The sequence below is a fragment of the Hyla sarda genome, chromosome 7 (genome assembly GCF_029499605.1).
Source record: "Hyla sarda isolate aHylSar1 chromosome 7, aHylSar1.hap1, whole genome shotgun sequence".
In the NCBI taxonomy this organism is placed as follows: domain Eukaryota; kingdom Metazoa; phylum Chordata; class Amphibia; order Anura; family Hylidae; genus Hyla; species Hyla sarda.
In genome coordinates this window covers 25,539,307-25,558,857 of record NC_079195.1, presented here as the reverse complement: position 1 = coordinate 25,558,857, position 19,551 = coordinate 25,539,307, and the positions used below count along the sequence as shown (strand labels likewise).

The 19,551-nt window shown below is 45.8% G+C and overlaps 2 protein-coding genes across 3 annotated transcripts in view; both read left to right on the top strand.

Annotated features, from left to right (window-relative positions):
* Nucleotides 1-7,309, top strand: part of LOC130281825 (DBH-like monooxygenase protein 2) — a 28,814-nt gene extending 21,505 nt beyond the window's left edge. The window contains exon 6 of the mRNA XM_056529491.1: nucleotides 6,378-7,309. Within this exon, the coding sequence (XP_056385466.1) occupies nucleotides 6,378-6,461 (84 nt within the window). The 3' untranslated portion in view covers nucleotides 6,462-7,309. The remainder of the gene's footprint in view (nucleotides 1-6,377) is intronic.
* A 3,407-nt stretch (nucleotides 7,310-10,716) lies between these two features.
* The window catches only part of LOC130281983 (DBH-like monooxygenase protein 2), an 80,800-nt gene continuing 71,965 nt past the window's right edge, over nucleotides 10,717-19,551 (top strand). Inside the window, exon 1 of one of the 2 annotated variants that reach the window (XM_056529788.1) lies at nucleotides 10,717-10,794. In XM_056529788.1, coding sequence (XP_056385763.1) covers nucleotides 10,771-10,794 — 24 coding nt within the window. In that variant the 5' untranslated portion in view covers nucleotides 10,717-10,770. Of the gene's footprint in view, nucleotides 10,795-11,131; nucleotides 11,234-19,551 lie in introns of those variants that run through there. The other variant, XM_056529787.1, reaches the window with a different exon arrangement.

Genomic DNA, 19,551 nt, shown 5'->3' with positions numbered 1-19,551 from the left:
TTCCCCACACTAGGTAGGAATTTACCAACATTAGGTAGGCAGCAGTTTCCCCACATTAGGTAGCATAGTTTCCTCACTTTAGGTAGCATTGTTTCCCCACATTAGGTAGCAAAGTTTCCTCCAATTAGGTAGCATAGTTTCCCCACATTAGGTAGGAGTTCCCCCATATTGGGCAGGCAGCAGTTTCCCCACATTAGGTAGGAGTTTCCCCACAATAGGTAGGAGTGTCCCCACAATAGGTAGGCAGCAGTTTCCCCACATTAGGTAGCGTAGTTTCCTCACATTTTGTAGCATAGTTTCCATACATTAGGTAGCACAGTTTCCTCACATTAGGTAGCATAGTTTCCCCACATTAGGTAACATAGTTTCCCCACATTAGGTAGCAGTTTCCCCACATTAGGTAGGCAGCAGTTCCCCACATTAGGTAGCATAGTTTCCCCACATTAGGTAGCATAGTTTCCCCACATTAGGTAACATAGTTTCCCCACACTAGGTAGGAGTTTCCAAACATTAGGTAGGCAGCAGATTCCCCACATTGGGTAGCAAAGTTTCCTCCCATTAGGTAGCATAGTTTCCCCACATTAGGTAAAATAGTTTCCCCACATTAGGTAGGAGTTCCCCCATATTAGTTAGGCAGCAGTTTCCCCACATTAGGTAACATAGTTTCCATACATTAGGTAGGAGTTCCCCCACATTAGGTAGGCAGCAGCTTCCGCACATTAGGTAGGAGTTTCCCCACATTAGGTAGGCAGCAGTTTCCCCACATTAGGTACCATAGTTTCCTCACATTAGGTAGCATAGCTTTCCCACATTAGGTAGCATAGTTTCCTCACATTAGGTAGCATAGTTTCCCCACATTAGGTAGCATATTTCCCCCACATTAGGTAGCATAGTTTCCCCACATTAGGTAGGCAGCAGTTTCCCCACATTAGGTAGGCAGCAGTTTCCCCACATTAGGTAACATAGTTTCCTCACATTAGGCAGGATAGTTTCCCCACATTAGGTAGCATAGGTTCCCCACATTAGGTAGCATAGTTTATCCACATTAGGTAGGAGTTTCCCCACATTAGGTAGGACTTCCCCCACATTAGATAGACAACAGTTTCCCCACATAAGGTAGTGTAGTTTCCTCACATTAGGTAGCGTAGTTTCCCCACATTAGGTAGCATAGTTTCCTCACATTAGGTAGCATAGTTTCCCCACATTAAGTAGTATAGTTTCCCCACATTAGGTAGCAGTTTCCCGACATTAGGTAACATAGTTTCCTCACATTAGGTAGCATAGTTTCCCCACATTGGATAGCATAGTTTCCCCACATTAGGTAGCACAGTTTTCCCCCATTAGGTAGCATAGTTTATTCACATTAGTTAGGAGTTTCCCCACATTAGGTAGCATAGTTTGCTCACATTAGGTAGCATAGTTTCCACACATTAGGTAGCATAGATTTCCTATATTTGGTAGCATAGATTGCCCAAATTAGGTAATATAGTTCCCCCACATTAGGTAGCAGAGATTCCCCATATTAGGTAGCATAGCCCCCCCCCCCCCCCCCCAACACACAGACAGACACACACACATAGATAGACACACATAGGCACACTTACCTGGCCTGTGCAGCGCTTCTCTTCTCCGGCGGTGGCCTGACGAGTGATGTCAATGACATCCTCCTGCACGGGGCTGCGGAGGGACATCACTTGTGTGACATTGCTCTCCAGACTCGGGTCAGCTGGCTGTACTATTTTGCACCACGGCCGCTTCAGGACAGTGAACAGCGGCAGCGCATCGCCGCTGCTCACTGTTTGTCATGTGAGGGGCCCACCGCCCTTTCAAAATCAAACAACTGATTTACATACTTGACCCCTTTCCTTATTCGAAAATCTTTATCCAACCCCTCATCCAGCCCCTCATTGAAGTGTTCAAATTTACTGTTGTCCCAGAGTCGTATGAATGTGTGAATTTTCTTAATTTTCTTAATCTCATTCCAAACTTTAATATATAGACTTAACATTTTACACTGCTCCTGTGATCGTGTGAGCACGTGCCCTAATTTCACCATCTCCAGCACATCTGCAAAATTTTCCATCTGTTGACCCAGTATATTCCAAAAAATCCAATTTCTCCATCCCTGTTTCAGCTTTTTTACTAAAATTTTTTTTTTTATCTGAAACCATCCTCCTTCCCCTTCAAGTGCAACTAACTTACTGTACTTCATAGAGTACGTATACCCTACTCTTCCCCCAAAGCAACCTATCCAACCTTGCTTCCAATCCAAAAAACAACTTCCCAGGTATCCAAACTGGTGAAGCAGCCAAAGCATAAAAAACTTGCGTGATTACAACCATTTTGATCAATGAGGCTTCATCAGCTAGGGACAATGGAAGTTTCTCCTACACCTCTGTTCTTTTTTTAATTTTACTAAATAATGGATTTAAAGGAGTACTCCCGTGGCCAAACTTTTTTATTTTTTTCTTTAAATCAACTGGTGCCAGAAAGTTAAACAGATTTGTAAATTACTTCTATTAAAAAAAAAATATTAATCCTTCCAGCACTTTTTAGGGGCTGTATACTACAGCTTGTTTTCCACGGGAGTACCCCTTTAAAATTGATTCACAACATTTTTGAATTTTCCCAGCCAATACGAATCCCAAGATATTCCATGGTTTCCCCTTTTTTCAATACCTTAATCTCTTGTACCTCCATATCATTACTGGGGTCTCCAGGTAGCAAAAATAAATTGGGAAAAATCTATTTTTTCCCCATTTAGAGTCAATAGATCAGTAGTTCCTTCGGGAGACCTTGTAGGACATGTCAAGAACCACGTCTCCCATGATTCATGGCTCCATCTACCACCTACTCACAGTGGTCTCCAAACGGTGGCCCTTCAGCTGTTGCAAAACTACAACTCCCAGCATGCCCGGACAGCCGTTGGCTGTCCGGGCATGCTGGGAATTGTAGTTTTGCTACGTTTGCAGGTCCACAGTATGGAGACCACTGTCCGAGAGGTCCACTTCAGTGGCAATGGGGTGGAATCAGAAGACTTAGGTATTGAAAGAGCTTTATTGAACATTCAGTTGTCCTTACAAGTCATAAAATAAATTACAGTCATACAAAACATGGCAGTAGAATATACAGCACAGGTTCACTAAGCTATACATTATGTGGTATGGGGTGTGATGCAGGGCAAATGGAATTACCCTAGGGGCAGATGGCATTAACCCCTTGTATTCGTGATGCCAGGGCATGGTTTATCCTCCTGACGGTATACCACTGGATCCTGGGCTAGTCACGGGGGCAGGGCCGGCGTTAGGGCGGGGCAACCTGGGCAGTTGCCCAGGGCCCACATTCAAAAGAGAGCCCCCTGAACACATTTACATCCATACTCACAATACTGTATTTGGCTAGATTTGCGCAAAATAATGGTAAAATCGACACAGTTTTACCATGATTTTGCGCAAATTGCAGCAAAATCCAGTCAGGGCCGGATTTGTCATTTTTCAGGCATTTTACAACCCTGACAGGCAGCATCTATGGGTTCCATGGCTGCACTTACATCCCTATGCTCTACGGCCACAGACTGGTTTAGACTAGTGATTCGCGGCATTGCCCATATTCGAATTTGCGATATTTCGCAAATATATAGATGCAAATTTCGTGTATTCGTTATATTCACATTTTTTGCATATTCGAGGAAGAAAACAGTGAGGGGGTGGGCAACTTTACTATTGGTTGCTAGGGATGTTGTTGATAACCTCTGACAAGTGTATTTGCATCATTCTAATTGGCCCACAAGTGAAAAGAAGGAATATGTGCATATGCGGAAAAAAAGTGAATATTCCGAATTTCGAATATATATCAAATATATAGCGAATATATTTGCGAATTTGCGATCTTCGCGATAAAAATTTGAATATTCACGCCCAACACTAGTTTAGACCTGCAGGAGCACGTTGATGACATCACAGGTCTCAGAGGCCACCAGCATGTTTCCCCTGTCTCATAGACTGCAGGTCTAAACCCGCCTGTGCAGTCTGTGGGGAGACACGAAGAAGGGAGGAGTGCTGAGGAGAGGGGGTGACAACTCTTCTCCCACTGCTCTTTACAAGTTACCCAGTGCTATCACCCTTGTGGGCACCGCTGAGGAGGAAGTAAGTCTGAGGACTGCCCCCCACACCGAGGAGCCAGACTGCAGGCACTGACAGTGATGGGTTGTCTTCATGGGGAGGGGAGAACACACTGACTGCCCTTCTAGTACTACTACTCCCAGCAGCCTGCTGCATGAGGCTGAATCTATTAGTCCAACAGGAGCTACAGTACAGCAGAGCCTTATGTTAATGTTTCTTGTCGGACTGTAAATGTACAATATAAACTGGCCTATGTAATTACTCACCACATCCCTTTAAAGGGGTACTCTGGTGGAAACAGAGGGGGTCTCAGCAGCGGGCCCCCCATGATCAGACATCTTATCCCCTATCCTTTGGATAGGGGATAAAATGTTTATGCCTGGAAAACCCCTTTAATCATAGTCACCATGACTAAGGACTTGTTGTCCGAAACACGTCAAGCATTTATTTATTTTTTAATCTGTATAATTTTTCATCTCTGTATGCCATAAATAAGTAAAGACTATTTCCTCTTGAGCTGGACCTTCTTTCTTTTGGATTTTGAATTCAGTGCGCTCCGGCTTTCTGACTTCCGAGTTGGGGTTACTCAGGATTATATGCCACAGGTTGTATAGGGAAATACCTGATCACTTTGTGATGCCAGGGCACCGTTATCCTATACACGGTCCGAGGTTGGAGACAGCTTCTCCTGGGCCAGACACGGGGAGTAAAGGAACACACCGACATCAGGTTATGGATAACTGTCTTTACTGAGCAGGGTGCAGATGGAATTACACAGACAGTCTGGTTCAGAGTGAGAGGATGCAAATTTACCCCTTGGGAGCCCTGTTGCCTTGCTGGTACTAGTGGTACTTCCACCAAATGAATTGATACTGACTTGTGAGAGTAGATGATTGATCCTGGTAGCTAGGGTTCTGTCAAGGTCTTGTAGCTTCCTCTGCCAGGGTATGAACTTCCACCGTCCGGGTGATTCTTGCAGAATGACTGGATAAAGTAGATTTGATCTGGGCCTTCCCTCAGAGCTTCTCCACACACCTTTACCCCACTGACGCTCAGCTTACACCACAGTGACTAGCACTGGACTCCGAACTGGGGCAACTCCTCCCCCACTACACTATAAAGCTAAGAATTTAGGGGTTCCCATTGGCAGGCAGGGTCACATGGGGTCCACACTGCTCTCTCTTAAGGGTACACTAACACATAAATAACATAATGTGAATTCAAATAGAGAAAACAGACATGGTCGCACATTCACAACATACACAATGATCTAAGGTTTCCCAGCAACATTTATTAAACTAAGAGGTCATTAGTGTACTTTATGATCATGAAGTGCAAGCCCGCTAGCTACGTCATGGCCACCTGTAAGTAACGGGTCTCCAAAATCACCACCGCCGCGACACCAGTGCCCACAGGGGGAATGACCCACTGGCAGAGCAGCCCCAATGCCACTCAAACCAGTCCCAGAGCCACGCCTCCCCACAGACACAGCGCCATGGCAGCAATGGACGCCGCACAGCATCACAACAGTGTGAACAAGGTGTAAAAGCTCACTCACCATGTGCTCCCAGTTAGAGACTGGGAGACTGCCAAAAATAATGGGGCCTTATGCAGCTCTCTGACAATTTATATAGGCCTGGGCATATATAAATTAGCATAAAGCTGCATAGGCCCCTTTCTTTCTGGCAGCCTTCCAGTCTCTAACTGGGAGGACATGGTTAGTGAGCTTCGCCATGGCGCCGTGTCTGTTGGGAGGCTCTGGAACTGGTTTGAGTGGCATTGGGGCTGCTCTGCCAGTGGGTCATTCCCCCTGTGGGCACTGGTGTTGCGGTGGTGGTGGTCGCCGCTCAGTGCTATGCCATTTTATGCTAGGGACATTAGGGACCCGCTACTTACAGGTGGCCATGACGTAGCTAGCGGGCTTGCACTTCATGATCATAAAGTACACTAATGACCTGTTAGTTTAATAAATGTTGCTGGGAATCATTAAATCATTGTGCGACCATGTCTGATTTCTCTGTTTGAATTCACATAAATAACATACATAGGCACAAGAGCAACAAAAGACTTATATGTTAATGTAGCAATAAATCCTTCAGTGGGCCCAATACTGGTGCTGCTGGTCTGTCTGAAGCAGTCTGGAGCCACAGGACATCCTATGGTGCTGGGACACCACAGCTTTGCTTTTCTTTTGTGTATTTTGGAGCTTGATGTACAAATATATTTGACTGTTCTTTGTGTTTTCTTGTTCTTCAGGGGAAGAAGGTGAATAAAACGACTTCATTACCCCCCATCTCTCTGCCTCCCCCATACAACTGTGAGGACGATTCTTTGGAGTAAAATAGATGGACATTCCAGTAGGATTCCAACTATCTCCTGTTTTCATAGAGATCTTACAGAGACTTTCAATTTTTGTAAACATTTCGGCTTTTTATGAGAAGAATTGAGATACAAGAGAAAACATGGATACATTAACTACAGTAATGTTCTTCTAGATGGACTTTTAGATGTTTCTAGACATCTCGAACAGCAATCGTGCAAAATGACAACTAACGGCTTACATGACATGTTGGGAGTTGTAGTTTACCAATGGAGAACTAAAAATGTAGTTACCATGGGAGAATACTGTCTATTGATGTACACACGCTTCTACTGACCAAAATGAAAACCAAAGCCATGAGGTTCTCAATGCTCTATCTTAGTGTTTCTCAACCAAGGTGCCTCCAGCTGATGCAAACCTACAACTCCCAGCATGCCCAGACTGACCAGGAACTTGACAAGGCACTTGAAAACACAAAGAGACTGCTGAAAACAACCGCACAAAGCATACACTATAATCCGCACCATACTGCAAAAGTCAACAATCTATAAAGCAGCATTTGCTAACCAGTGTATCTCCAGCTGATGCAAAACTACAACTTCCAGCATGCCCAGACTGACTAGAAATTTAACACAACACTGGGAGACACACAGAAAATTCTGAAAACAAAAAATTCTGAAAACAATTCTGCATGCTGGGAGTTGTATGTGCATCAGCTGGAGGCACCCTGGATGAGAAACACTAAGATAGAGCACAAAATCCTACTTCAACGTATTAAGCAAAATACACGTGTGACTTATTGGAATTTCTCTTAATCTGATTTATGGCTCCTGTGCAATCCTATCTGACATGGTGCATTAAATTTCTATACCGAAAAAATTGCTTTCCTTGGCTTTATTAAGAGTCTTTGTAACCTACAATGTCCCAAGGAGATATATTTTTTATTTTTGTTTGGCTTACCCCTTTAAAGTAAAACTGAACCCAACACTTCCGATTCATTTTGCGTTCTAAAATGAGAAAATGGTCCACAGATGCCTGATAACAGAGATACAGTGGGGCAAAACAGTATTTAGTCAGCCACCAATTGTGCAAGTTCTCCCACTTAAAAAGATGAGAGGCTGTAATTATCATCATAGGAATACCTCAACTATGAGAGACAGAATGAAAAAAGAAATCCATAAAATCATATTGTCTGATTTTTTTAAAATAATTTATTTGCAAATTACGGTGGAAAAGAAGTACAGTGGTCCCTCAACATACGATGGTAGTCCGTTCCAAATGGACCATCGTTTGTAGAAACCATCGTATGTTGAGGGATCCGTGCAAAGTAAAGTATAGGACAGTGGTCTACAACCTGCGAACCTTCAGATGTTGCAAAACTACAACACCCAGCATGCCCGGACAGCCAACGGCTGTCCGGGCATGCTAGGAGTTGTAGTTTTGCAACATCTGGAGGTCCGCAGGTTGAAGACCACTGGTAGAGGAAGTTGTACTCACGTGTCCCCGCCGCTCCGGACCGTCACCGCTGCCCTGGATGTCGCCCTCCATCGCTGTCGCCGCGACCCCGAGGTGTCCCCGACACTCTGGCAAGGCCTCTGCTTCCCTGGCATCTTCACTCTCCGTCGCCGCCATCACGTTGTTACGCACACCTCTCCTATTGGATGACCGGACGGCGTGCGCAGTGACATGATGACGACGATGGAGAGCGCCAAAGATGCAGGGGATCTCGAAGAGGACGCGCCAGAGCCCCGAGGACAGGTAAGTGATCGTCAGCGGACCACAAGGGGCACCGTAAACAGCTATCCGGTGGCAGATGAAGCAGTCTGCGCTGCCAGATAGCCGTTTATGCGATGGCCCCGACATACAAAAGCATCGTATGTTGATGCTGCCTTCAACATGCGATGGCCTCTGCGAGGCCATCGTATGTTGAAATGATCATATGTCGGGGCCATCGTAGGTCGGGGGGGGGTCACTGTATTTGGCCATCTACAAATAAGCAAGATTCCTGGCTCTCACAGACCTGTAACTTCTTCTTTAAGAGTCTCCTCTGTCCTCCACTTGTTACCTGTATTAATGGCTCCTGTTTGAAATTATCAGTATAAAAGACACCTGTCAACAACCTCAAACAGTCACACTCCAAACTCCACTATGGCCAAGACCAAAGAGCTGTCGAAGGACACCAGAAACAAAATTGTAGACCTGCACCAGGCTGGGAAGACTGAATCTGAAATAGACAAGCAGCTTGGTGTGAAGAAATCCACTGTGGGAGCAATTATTAGAATATGGAAGTCATACAAGACCACTGATAATCTCCCTCGATCTGGGGCAAGTTCTCTCCCTGTGGTGTCAAAATGATTACAAGGACGGGGAGCAAAAATCCTAGAACTACACAGGGGACCTAATGAATGACCCGCAGAGAGCTGGAGCCAAAGTATCAAAGGCTACCATCAGTAACACACTACGCCTCCAGGGACTTAAATCATGCAGTGCCAGACGTGTCCCCCTGCTTAAGCCAGTACATGTCTGAGCCTGTCTGAAGTTTGCTAGAGAGCATTTGGATGATCCAGAAGAGGATTTGGAGATTGTCATATGGTCAGATGAAACTAAAGTAGAATTTTTTGGTAAAAACTCAACTCGTCATGTTTGGAAGAGAAAGAATGCTGAGTTTCATCCAAAGAACACCATACTTACTGTGACGCATGGGGGTGGAAACATCATGCTTTGGGGCTGCTTTTCTGCTAAGGGACCAGGACGACTGATCCGTGTAAAGGAAAGAATGAATGGGGCCATGTATTTTGAGTGAAAACCTCCTTCCATCAGCAAGGGTATTGAAGATGAAAAGTGGGTCTTTCAGCATGACAATGATCCCAAACACACGGCCAGGGCAACGAAGGAGTGGCTTTGTAAGAAGCATTTCAAGGTCCTAGAGTGGCCTAGCCATTCCCCAGATCTCAACCCCATAGAAAACCTTTGGAGGGAGTTGAAAGTCTGTGTTGCCCAGTGACAGCCCCAAAACATCACTGCTCTAGAGGAGATCTGCATGGAGGAATGGGCCAAAATACCAGCAACAGTGTGTGAAAACCTTGTGAAGACTTACAGAATACGTGTGACCTCTGTCATTACCAACAAAGGGTATATAACAAAGTATTGAGATGAACTTTTGTTATTGACAAAATACTTATTTTCCACCATAATTTGTAAATAAATACTTTAAAAATCAGACAATGGGATTTTATGGATTTTTTTCTCATTCTGTCTCTCATAGTTGAGGTTATAACCTATGATGAAAATTACAGGCGCCTCTCATCTTTATAAGTGGGAGAACTAGCACAATTGGTGGCTGACTAAATACTTTTTTGCCCCACTGTATTACCCTGAGATGGCTACATGTGTCCTTACAAAGAGTGTTTGGTTTTCCTTGAAATTGAAAGAGCGGTGGCTATTTAACAAAGGTAAAGGTATTTTCAAATTTTGTAGGTAGGGTTCCCAACAGCAACAGTACTGCATGAAACACGCCGAACAAGGCGGGAGATGACAGACAGCACCAGAGATGTGCGCCTGCATAGGGCTAGAAGTAGAAGAGAATGTTCTCACATATTTATGAATCGTTCCTGGTGCCGGTTACACCTATAGGCAAATGTGGCAGCTGCTTAGAGTGCCCTCCTGATGGGGGAACAGCTCTGCCCGGCTCCCACCGCAAGTTACTGCTCACTGTCTCTCTGCCCACACTAAACCTGATCGCACATCCGAGTGTCAACCCAAGTAGTAAGGAGATTACATGAAAGGAGGTGTGTTACCGTGTGTCACCCTGTAGTAAGGTGGGGCATGCCAATAAGTGGGATAAAGGGGCAACAAAATTTGCTTTTGCCTAGGGTGGCAAAATCCTTGCACCAGCCCTGATTATTTCCACACTTTTTGTGAGCTTGGGTGTCACAATGCCAGTTTCCACCTGCTGCACTGATGGAGTGTGGACACAACAGTACACCTACGGCAAACTGGGTCAGTTCTGGCCATTGGTCCGGTGTGTTGACCCAGAAGTCCATGGGGGTGAGATCTCTGAGTATATGCCAAAAAAAAAAAAAATGTCACAGTCCAGGAATAACTGGACCTGGTTGTAAAGGTGCAGACGTGCGTTTGCTTGTTGCCGTGGTTGGAAAAACTCTTTCATCATGGCCATTAAGCTGTAACTGCTGCTTTTCCGACTTGTAGCAGCAGGGGCAGTAAAGCGTTGACTTATCTGAGCGCAGTGGACAAGACCTGTTCAGACATAGCTAACAGGAGTACACTTTACAAAAGCAGCTATGAGCTGGGTACACAACTGGCCTAAGTATGCTGGTGGTTCTTGCTGCAAAGGTTGGTTATGGCGTCATCATGTCCGTCATTATAATCATCATTGTCACACCATCATCATGTTGTCTGTCAAAAAGAGTGTCAGCCTACTCCCTAGCTGTGCTTGAGAAAAGTCCATGTCCTCCCCCATGCTCCTCATCCCCTTCCACATACTCTTGTTAAATGTGAAAGTCTGTTCCGGCATACTAAGTGGTATTGGGGACTCTAGCATCTCCACCATTTTTACCAGAGTCCCTATTATCAGATTTTCCCACACAGGGCTCCTAGTTTCATGCTTACTGCCAGGGTGAACGGACAGGAGTTGCTTCCTCTCACTTAAACCTTTGGTTGCTATGGGACCCAACGGCTCTTTGGCACTTTTCTCCAAAGCTGACTTGGACTTGACAGACGGAAGACCTGGTCGGCAGGATCCATGAGTGGGCGGATAAACACTCTTGAAAAGGTAGACTAAGGCTGGGTTCACATATGTTCAGAATCCGGCATAGGTGAACTCAGCCTATATCTCGACGCAACTGATGCCGCAACTGATGACGAGTTGTCATCAGTTGTATGGCATCTGGTGTCCATTGTTTCTGGACAGCAGACAGGGGAACACAGTAAGCTGCGTTTCCCTGTCCGGTGCCCTCCCGTGTTTCCAACCATCCAACATCAAAATTGAAATGCTGGATGATTGTGAACTGTCCCATTCAAATGAATGGGATCCGTTCTAGCATCAATTTCCCTCCCGTGCCCGCGGGAGGGAAACTGTGCCGGACAACTGATATATGTGAACCCAGCCTTAGAAGACAGACATGGAACCTGTCCCTATTAGAGTTATGGGGCAGGTAAATTACAGACTCTATCGATCCGATAATTCACTAACTAACTCACCAGACCTGGTTGAAGCAAGGCAGAAGGCCCTGGTTGGCCAAAGGGCACATTTGATTCCCCCTGCGTCCTCCGACAAAGATACTGTTATCCCTTGACAAGACAGATAAAATACAAGTGCATTAATCAATGGGAAATGCATTGGCATAAATCACAAAATAAATATAATTTGAACTTGGAGCTGTGGGACAGAACAGACACAGCAAAGTAATATCTACCTGACAGGGCAGGTGGACAAGTGTGTTGCGCATCAGGACACCACAAAAAGTGTCCTCCCCCATGCTCCTTATCTTCTTCCATATCCTCCTGTGGTGAGCTAAATATGGAAGCTTGTTCCATCCTATAGAGTGCTGGGGCTCTAGTATTCCCACCATGGCTCTCTCTCTTACCAATACCAGTACCTCTGGTGTCCAGGAATAGATAGGCATGGTGCCCCTTAACCAAAATGTCTGCCTTATGCTGTTTTTTGAACTACATGGTGCAGTACATACTGTACATCTTAAGCCATCTTTACTACCCTATTGTTGTTCTACATGATACATAACATATACAAGGTGATATAATCCTCCTGCCCTTTACTAAAGATGCCAGCACCGGGACAAGATGTCCTTGTGAGAATTTAGCTTTTGGCTACAAACTTTTTCCAGTGTTGACATTTAATTTGTCTTTGGATGATACTTCTGTCGTGTTCATAGATGTCACGGTTGTGCCCTATTCATAGTTAATTTCTCGATCATTTTCTGCTTTGTCAACACTGCTTAAATACTTAATGTTTAGTTTCTTCTATAGCAATGTTTGCATAACGCGCAGATCATCTCTGGAGGAACGGATTATGGGCACCGTGAGCGGCCAACGGCACCAACATAATAGTGTCTTTTTATGTGATGATAACAATGAGCAGTGTAAACTTTTTGGAGGAGATCATCACTACGGGTGGGCAGTTCCAGATTAAGGCTGCCAGGAAGACAGAGCACTTCATTATGTTGGGCCTGTCCCCCGACAGTTCCCCCATATTAGGTGCAGTATAGTTCCCCCACATTAGGTGCAGTATAGTCCCCCACATTAGGTGCAGTACAGTTCCCCCACATTAGGTGCAGTATTGTTCCCCCACATTAGGTGCAGCATAATTCCCCACATTAGGTGCAGTATAGTTCCCCACATTAGGTGCAGTATAGTCCCCCACTTTAGGTGCAGTATAGTTCCCCACATTAGGTACAGTATAGTTCCCCCACATTAGGTGCAGTATAGTTCCCCACATTAGGTGCAGTATAGTTCCCCCATATTAGGTGCAGTATAGTTCCCCACATTAGGTGCAGTATAGTTCCCCCACATTAGGTGCAGTATAGTTCCCCACATTAGGTGGAGCACAGTTCCCCCACATTAGGTGCAGTATTGTTCCCCCACATTAGGTGCAATATAGTTCCCCCACATTAGGTGCAGTATAGTTCCCTACATTAGGTGCAGTATAGTCCCCTACATTAGGTGCAGTATAGTTCCCCCACATTAGGTGCAGTATAGTTCCCCACATTAGGTGCAGTATAGTTCCCCCACATCAGGTGCAGTATAGTTCCCTACATTAGGTGCAGTATAGTCCCCCACATTAGGTGCAGTATAGTTCCCCCACATTAGGTGCAACATAGTTCCCCCACATTAGGTGCAGTATAGTTCCCCCACATTAGGTGCAGTATAGTTCCCCCACATTAGGTTGGCAGTATGTTCCCCTACATTAGGTGCAGTATAGTTCCCCCATATAAGGTGAAGTATAGTTCCCCACATTAGGTGCAGTACAGTTCCCCCACAGACATACAGCCTCCAGCCATATACAGTGTATGGCTGGAGGCTGTATGCCTGTTTACTGCCCCACTTCAGTGTTCCGACTACCGCTCCTCGGGTCCGGGGACCGGGGTTACGATCCACTGCTATGGCCTATGGGCCATAGCAGTAGGTCCTGGGAGCGGAGGTCAGAACACTGAAGATGACGTGCCACTGGAAACTTTCCATGTGCCCGCGTCCTCCTCGATGCTCTGCTCTGCTTTTCTTCTATGGGCGCACGCACGGGATGTCAGTGATGTCCCTGCATGCGCTACCTCCCGGCGGCCCCTACGTTTTTAAAGTTAACGCGGGGGCCATAGCATAGAGGTAACCACCGGGACATCCTTGTGTCCTGAAAAGATTTTTCGGGACACAGGGATGTCCCGAGTGTGACGGGGGCCCCCTGCAGGCACGGGGCCCGGAGCAGGTGCTCCCTAGCGCCAATGATGATCCGGCCCTTTAGGTGGGGGGAGCAAATCGGACGGTCAAAACTTTGCTTTTATTTATGAAAACAAATTACAAATATTTCCCATCCAAGGTATCCTCCATAATAGGCTACAATCTTATTTATTGTGTTCCGTCATGGCGTCTATCATTTTACTTTAGAAAATAGGGCTGAATGCTGTATTAGGGACTATTCACACAGAAAATGTCCACATACGGAATTCCGCCTCAAATGAAATCCTAATAGACTTCTATGAGATTCCGCACTCCCATTCACACTTCTGAATTTCCGCTTGCATCACGTCCCCTCCCTTAGATTTGCATTGAGGGGGCAGGGTGTGACATCATGAGGGGGCAGGGCTATGACATCACAAGCTCCCGGTGCCGGCTCCAGCGTTCGGAACAGTTGGTTCCAAACGCTGAGCAGCGGAGTACCCATTTAAACCTCTGGTAAGCCAGCTGAAGAAATTGATGGGGATTTGGGAGAGAATGCCCTTTTCAATGGCCGACCGTGTGGTGCTTATTAAAATGATTATGTCTTACCTCAGGTATTGTTTATCCTGAACACCCCCCGTATGGATTACAGAAGCCTGGTTTAACCATTTTCACGGAATGCTAAATAAATTTATATGGGGAAGGAAGTGTCCCCGATTGAAATATGAGTGCATTTCAGAGGTTTGCGGGACTGCAGGACCCGCTGTATGTTCTGTGACCGCCTGCAACAACTTCATTCCAGCCCGCAAGGATTTTTTTAGGTTCCGCAGGATCTGCGGGCTCCCAATCCCGATGCAGGGCTCTACGTTGGACATTAAAACCACTGGGCATCTGGTACTATCTGACTGGTACTATCTCAATAAACAAGCAATAAACTACTGGACATCAGGGACTATCTGGGACACTAAACTGCTGGAAATTTGGTGTCAATTTCACAATGATTCAGTGTGGAAAGGAGGAGAAAAAACAATGGGGCGCTCCCTGTGTGGTATTTTATGGAAAAGTGAAAAATGAAAATACCCGCCACCGACACCTATGGTGGCGTACTGACCTTGAGTCGATAGTACACAATGGTGGTGAGAAGGAATGGCGACAGTCTGCTGCTCTCCCCCCTTATTATTCCGTCTTCCCAAGGTGGACGTACAAAAATGCAAAGTAGGAGGAGTAAAAATGGGGGGTATGTTGAGAGCGCTACTGTCAGATGGCGATGGTTGAAGTCAAGAAACGGTATGAGCCAGCACTTATGCAGGACTAACTTTTATTGAAAAAAGAAGTCAAGAAAGTAAAAACAGGACAACACGTTTCGGCGCTCGCTGGCGCCTTCCTCAGGTCCACAATCATAAATTTGTGTAGTCCTAGCCGGAGTTCCTGCGGGCGAGCCCGCCCGCAGGAACTCCGGCTAGGACCACACAAATTTATGATTGTGGACCTGAGGAATGCGCCAGCGAGCACCGAAACGCGTTGTCCTGTTTTTACTTTCTTGACTTCTTTTTTTAATAAAAGTTAGTCCTGCATAAGTGCTGGCTCATACCGTTTCTTGACTTCAACCATCGCCATCTGACAGTAGCGCTCTCAACATACCCCCCATTTTTACTCCTCCTACTTTACAATGATTCAGTAGGTTCCATGGAATGGACATTAAATCGCTCTACATCAGGGCCAGAGACATGGAGCCACTTGATATCTGTGACTGAGGCAATAATCTAATGGCTATAAGGGACTCTCTAGGATACTAAACCATTGCCATAAAGGACGGTCCCTGACACAAAATCACTAGACAAATAGAGCTGTAAGCAACTGTTCAGCAGGGACTTTCTATGGCTCTAAGTCCGGTAGAAGATGTCTTCAGAGATCTACCGGAACATTATGCAAGACAATGAAGGTTAAGGAGCTTACAAGCGTCTTCTATTGAGATGTATTGTAGAAATACGGTATTAGAGATAAAAGCTATAAATCCTGAGCATTTCCTCCATATATTTATATATTTTTTTTTTATTTCCCATAGTTTCATTCTAAGATGATTCCCTTATCATAAACACAAAACATATTTCCTTATAAATTGAAATATTAACCTGATCTATAAGGATGTGGTCACATAATCTGAACATCTGTTACCAGAGAGAACTCGATCCTTTCTTATACAAAGACATCTTCTACAATGGAAAAGGATAAGAGCCAATAAAGAGGCAAGCACTGGTGTTGGTAAAATGTTGCTGCAGAGCATAGGCGTGCGCAGCCTATTGCATTAGTGTGTGCACCCTAAAGCACAAACTCACGCCGTGCGCGTGCATATATATTCGCACACATACACACAGTTAGTATAGTTCCCCCACATTAGGTGCAATATAAGTCCCCCACATTAGGTGCAGTATAAGTCCCCCTACATTAGGTGCAGTATAAGTCCCGCCACATTAGGTGCAGTAGAAGTCCCACCACATTAGGTTGGCAGTATAAGTCCCCGCACATTAGGTTGACAGTACAGTTCCCCCACATTAGGTGCAGTATAGTTCCCCCACATTAGGTGCAGTACAGTTCCCCCACATTAGGTGCAGTATAGTTCCCCCACATTAGGTGCAGTATAGTTCCCCACATTAGGTGCAGTATAGTTGCCCACATTAGGTGCAGTATAGTTTCCCCACATTAGGTGCAGTACAGTCCCCCCACATTAGGTGAAGTATAGTTCCCCCACATCAGGTGCAGTACAGTTCCCCACATTAGGTGCAGTATAGTTCCCCCACATTAGGTGCAGTATAGTTCCCCCACATTAGGTGCAGTATAGTCCCCCACATTAGGTGCAGTATAGTCCCCCACATTAGGTGCAGTATAGCTCCCCACATTAGGTGCAGTATAGTTTTCTCCACATTAGGTGCAGTATATCTTTCCACATTAGGTGCAGTACAGTTCCCCCACATTAGGTGCAGTATAGTTCCCCCACATTAGGTGCAGTATATTTCCCCCACAATAGGTGCAGTATAGCTCCCCACATTAGGTGCAGTATAGTTCCCCACATTAGGTGCAGTACAGTTTCCCCACAGACATACAGCCTTCAGCCATATACAGTGTATGGCTGGAGGCTGTATGTCTGTGTACTGCCCCACTTCAGTGTTCCGACCACCGGTCCTCCGGTCCGGGGTCACGATCTACAGCTATGGCATATAGACCATAGCAGTAGGTCCCGGGACTGGAGGACCGGTGGTCGGAAAACTGAAGACGACGATTCCTTGAATCTCCACTCCTTCGTTGCTATGGGCGCACGCACGGGACGTCAATGACGTCCCTGCGTGCGCTACTTCCCGGCGGCCCCTGTGTTTTTAAAGTTAACACGGGGGCCGCTGTAGAAAGGTAACCGGGACATCCTTGTGTCCCGAAAAGATCTTTCGGGACACAGGGATGTCCCGAATGTGACGGGGGGGGGGGGCTTGATTAGGGTGTGCCTGTGCGCTTATGCTGCAGAGCTTTTACAGTATATATCTACTATGCAGCAATGTCACTCTCCAGCTCTATCTGTATACTGCTGCTGCTATCTCTATGAGATCAGGATATATAGTAGTTATATACCTACCCCCCAGCTCTATCTGTATACTACTGCTGCTATCTCTATGAGATCAGGATATATAGTAGTTATACACCTACCCCCAGCTATATCTGTATACTGCTTCTACTTTCTCTATGGGATCAGGATATTTAGTAGTTATACACATCCTTCCAGATCTATCTGTATACTGCTGCTGCTATCTCTATGGGATCAGGATATATAGTAGTTATACACATCCCTTCAGCTCTATCTGTATACTGCTGCTATCTCTATGGGATCAGGATATATAGAAGTTATACACCTACCCTCCAGCTCTATCTGTATACTGCTGCTGCTATCTCTATGGGATCGGGATACGTAGTAGTTATACACATCCCTCCAGCTCTATCTGTATACTGCTGCTATCTCTATGGGATCAGGATATATAGTAGTTATACACATCCCTCCAGCTCTATCTGTATACTGCTGCTACTATCTCTATGGGATAGAAACATAGAATGTGTCGGCAGATAAGAACCATTTGGCCCATCTAGTCTGCCCAATAATCTGAATCCTATCAATAGTCCCTGGCCCTATCTTATATGAAGGATAGCCTTATGCTTATACCATGCATGTTTAAAGGGGTACTCCGGTGGTCAACATGTTTTTCCGTTTTTGACTTACCCTATTTGTTTTGTATAATATCTATTCTTGTTGTTTAGGCTACTCTCTTTCAGTTCTTTGTTGTCTTCTTATCCCCCACTTGTTTTCCTATCTTTGCTTCTATTTCCTGTTTCTTGTTGTGCTGAAAACTACAAATCCCAGCATGCCACATGCCTTGCTGGTTTGGGGCGGCTCCTTTTTTTTGTTTGTTCCGCCTTTTACCCACCCTACTATTTTCCAGGGTCGGCCCCCTTATACACAGCACACTAATATAATCAGCCCTGGTTGGGATATACTGTCATACACACACAAAAGGGACTACAACTCCCAGCATGTGTCATTCAGGAGTCTTCAGTCTGTGGTATAACACCAGCATGCTGCCTCTGTAGTCTCCTGGGGGTTGTAGTTCATCACACCTCTATAGGGCATACACCAGTGTTTCCCAACCAGTGTGGCTGCAGGTGTTGTAAAACTACTACTACCAGCATGCCCGGACAGCCAAAAGCTGACCGGGCATGCTGGGAGTTGTAGTTTTGATACAGCTGAAGACACCGTGGTTGTGAAACAATGCACTTTGTTTGTAATATACTGAATAGGCTAGAACAGTGTTTCCCAACCAGTGTGCCTCCAGCTGTTGCAAAACTACAACTCCCAGCATGCCCAAAGGCATACACACACACATAACAGGGACTACAACTCCCAGCATGTGTCATTCAGGAGCCCCCCCCCCCTTCACACATAGAAATCATCCCTAGTCCGAGATTTATACCCCTGCCCGTGCACCTTGTTACCCTCCCCTTCAAATAACACTCTTCTCTTCTCTGTCTTCTTTCAGTGCAGACCTGTGTCCTCAGAAGACAGAGCAGGGGGAGGGGAGATGAGGAGCTGTGTACGTCCTCTCTCTCCACCTGCTCTGGCTTCTTTCTCTCATGCAGACCTGGGTCCTCCAGGAGGGGGAGATGAGGGGTGTGGTTTCTTTCTCTCATGCAGACCCGGGTCCTCCGGGAGGGGGAGATGAGGGGGCATGGCTTCTTTCTCTTATGCAGACCTGGGTCCTCCGGGAGGGGGAGATGAGGGGTGTGGTTTCTTTCTCTCATGCAGACCTGGGTCCTCCGGGAGGGAGAGATGAGGGGGAATGGCTTATTTCTCTCATGCAGACCTGGGTCCTCCGGGAGGGGGAGATGAGGGGTGAGGTTTCTTTCTCTCATGCAGACCTGGGTCCTCCGGGAGGGGGAGATGAGGGGTGTGGTTTCTTTCTCTCATGCAGACCTGCGTCCTCCGGGCTCTGAAATAACAGAAAGAAAAAAAAGCCCTGACGCGTTGTCCACAGCCTAATCCTAACATGGCCGACAGTAAGAGATCCAACACAGAACTACAGAACTTCCTGGCCCACAAACAGGTAAGAAAAAAAGACACATGCTACACAAATATATAATACATGTCAATTGCAAAAAACATGAACATTA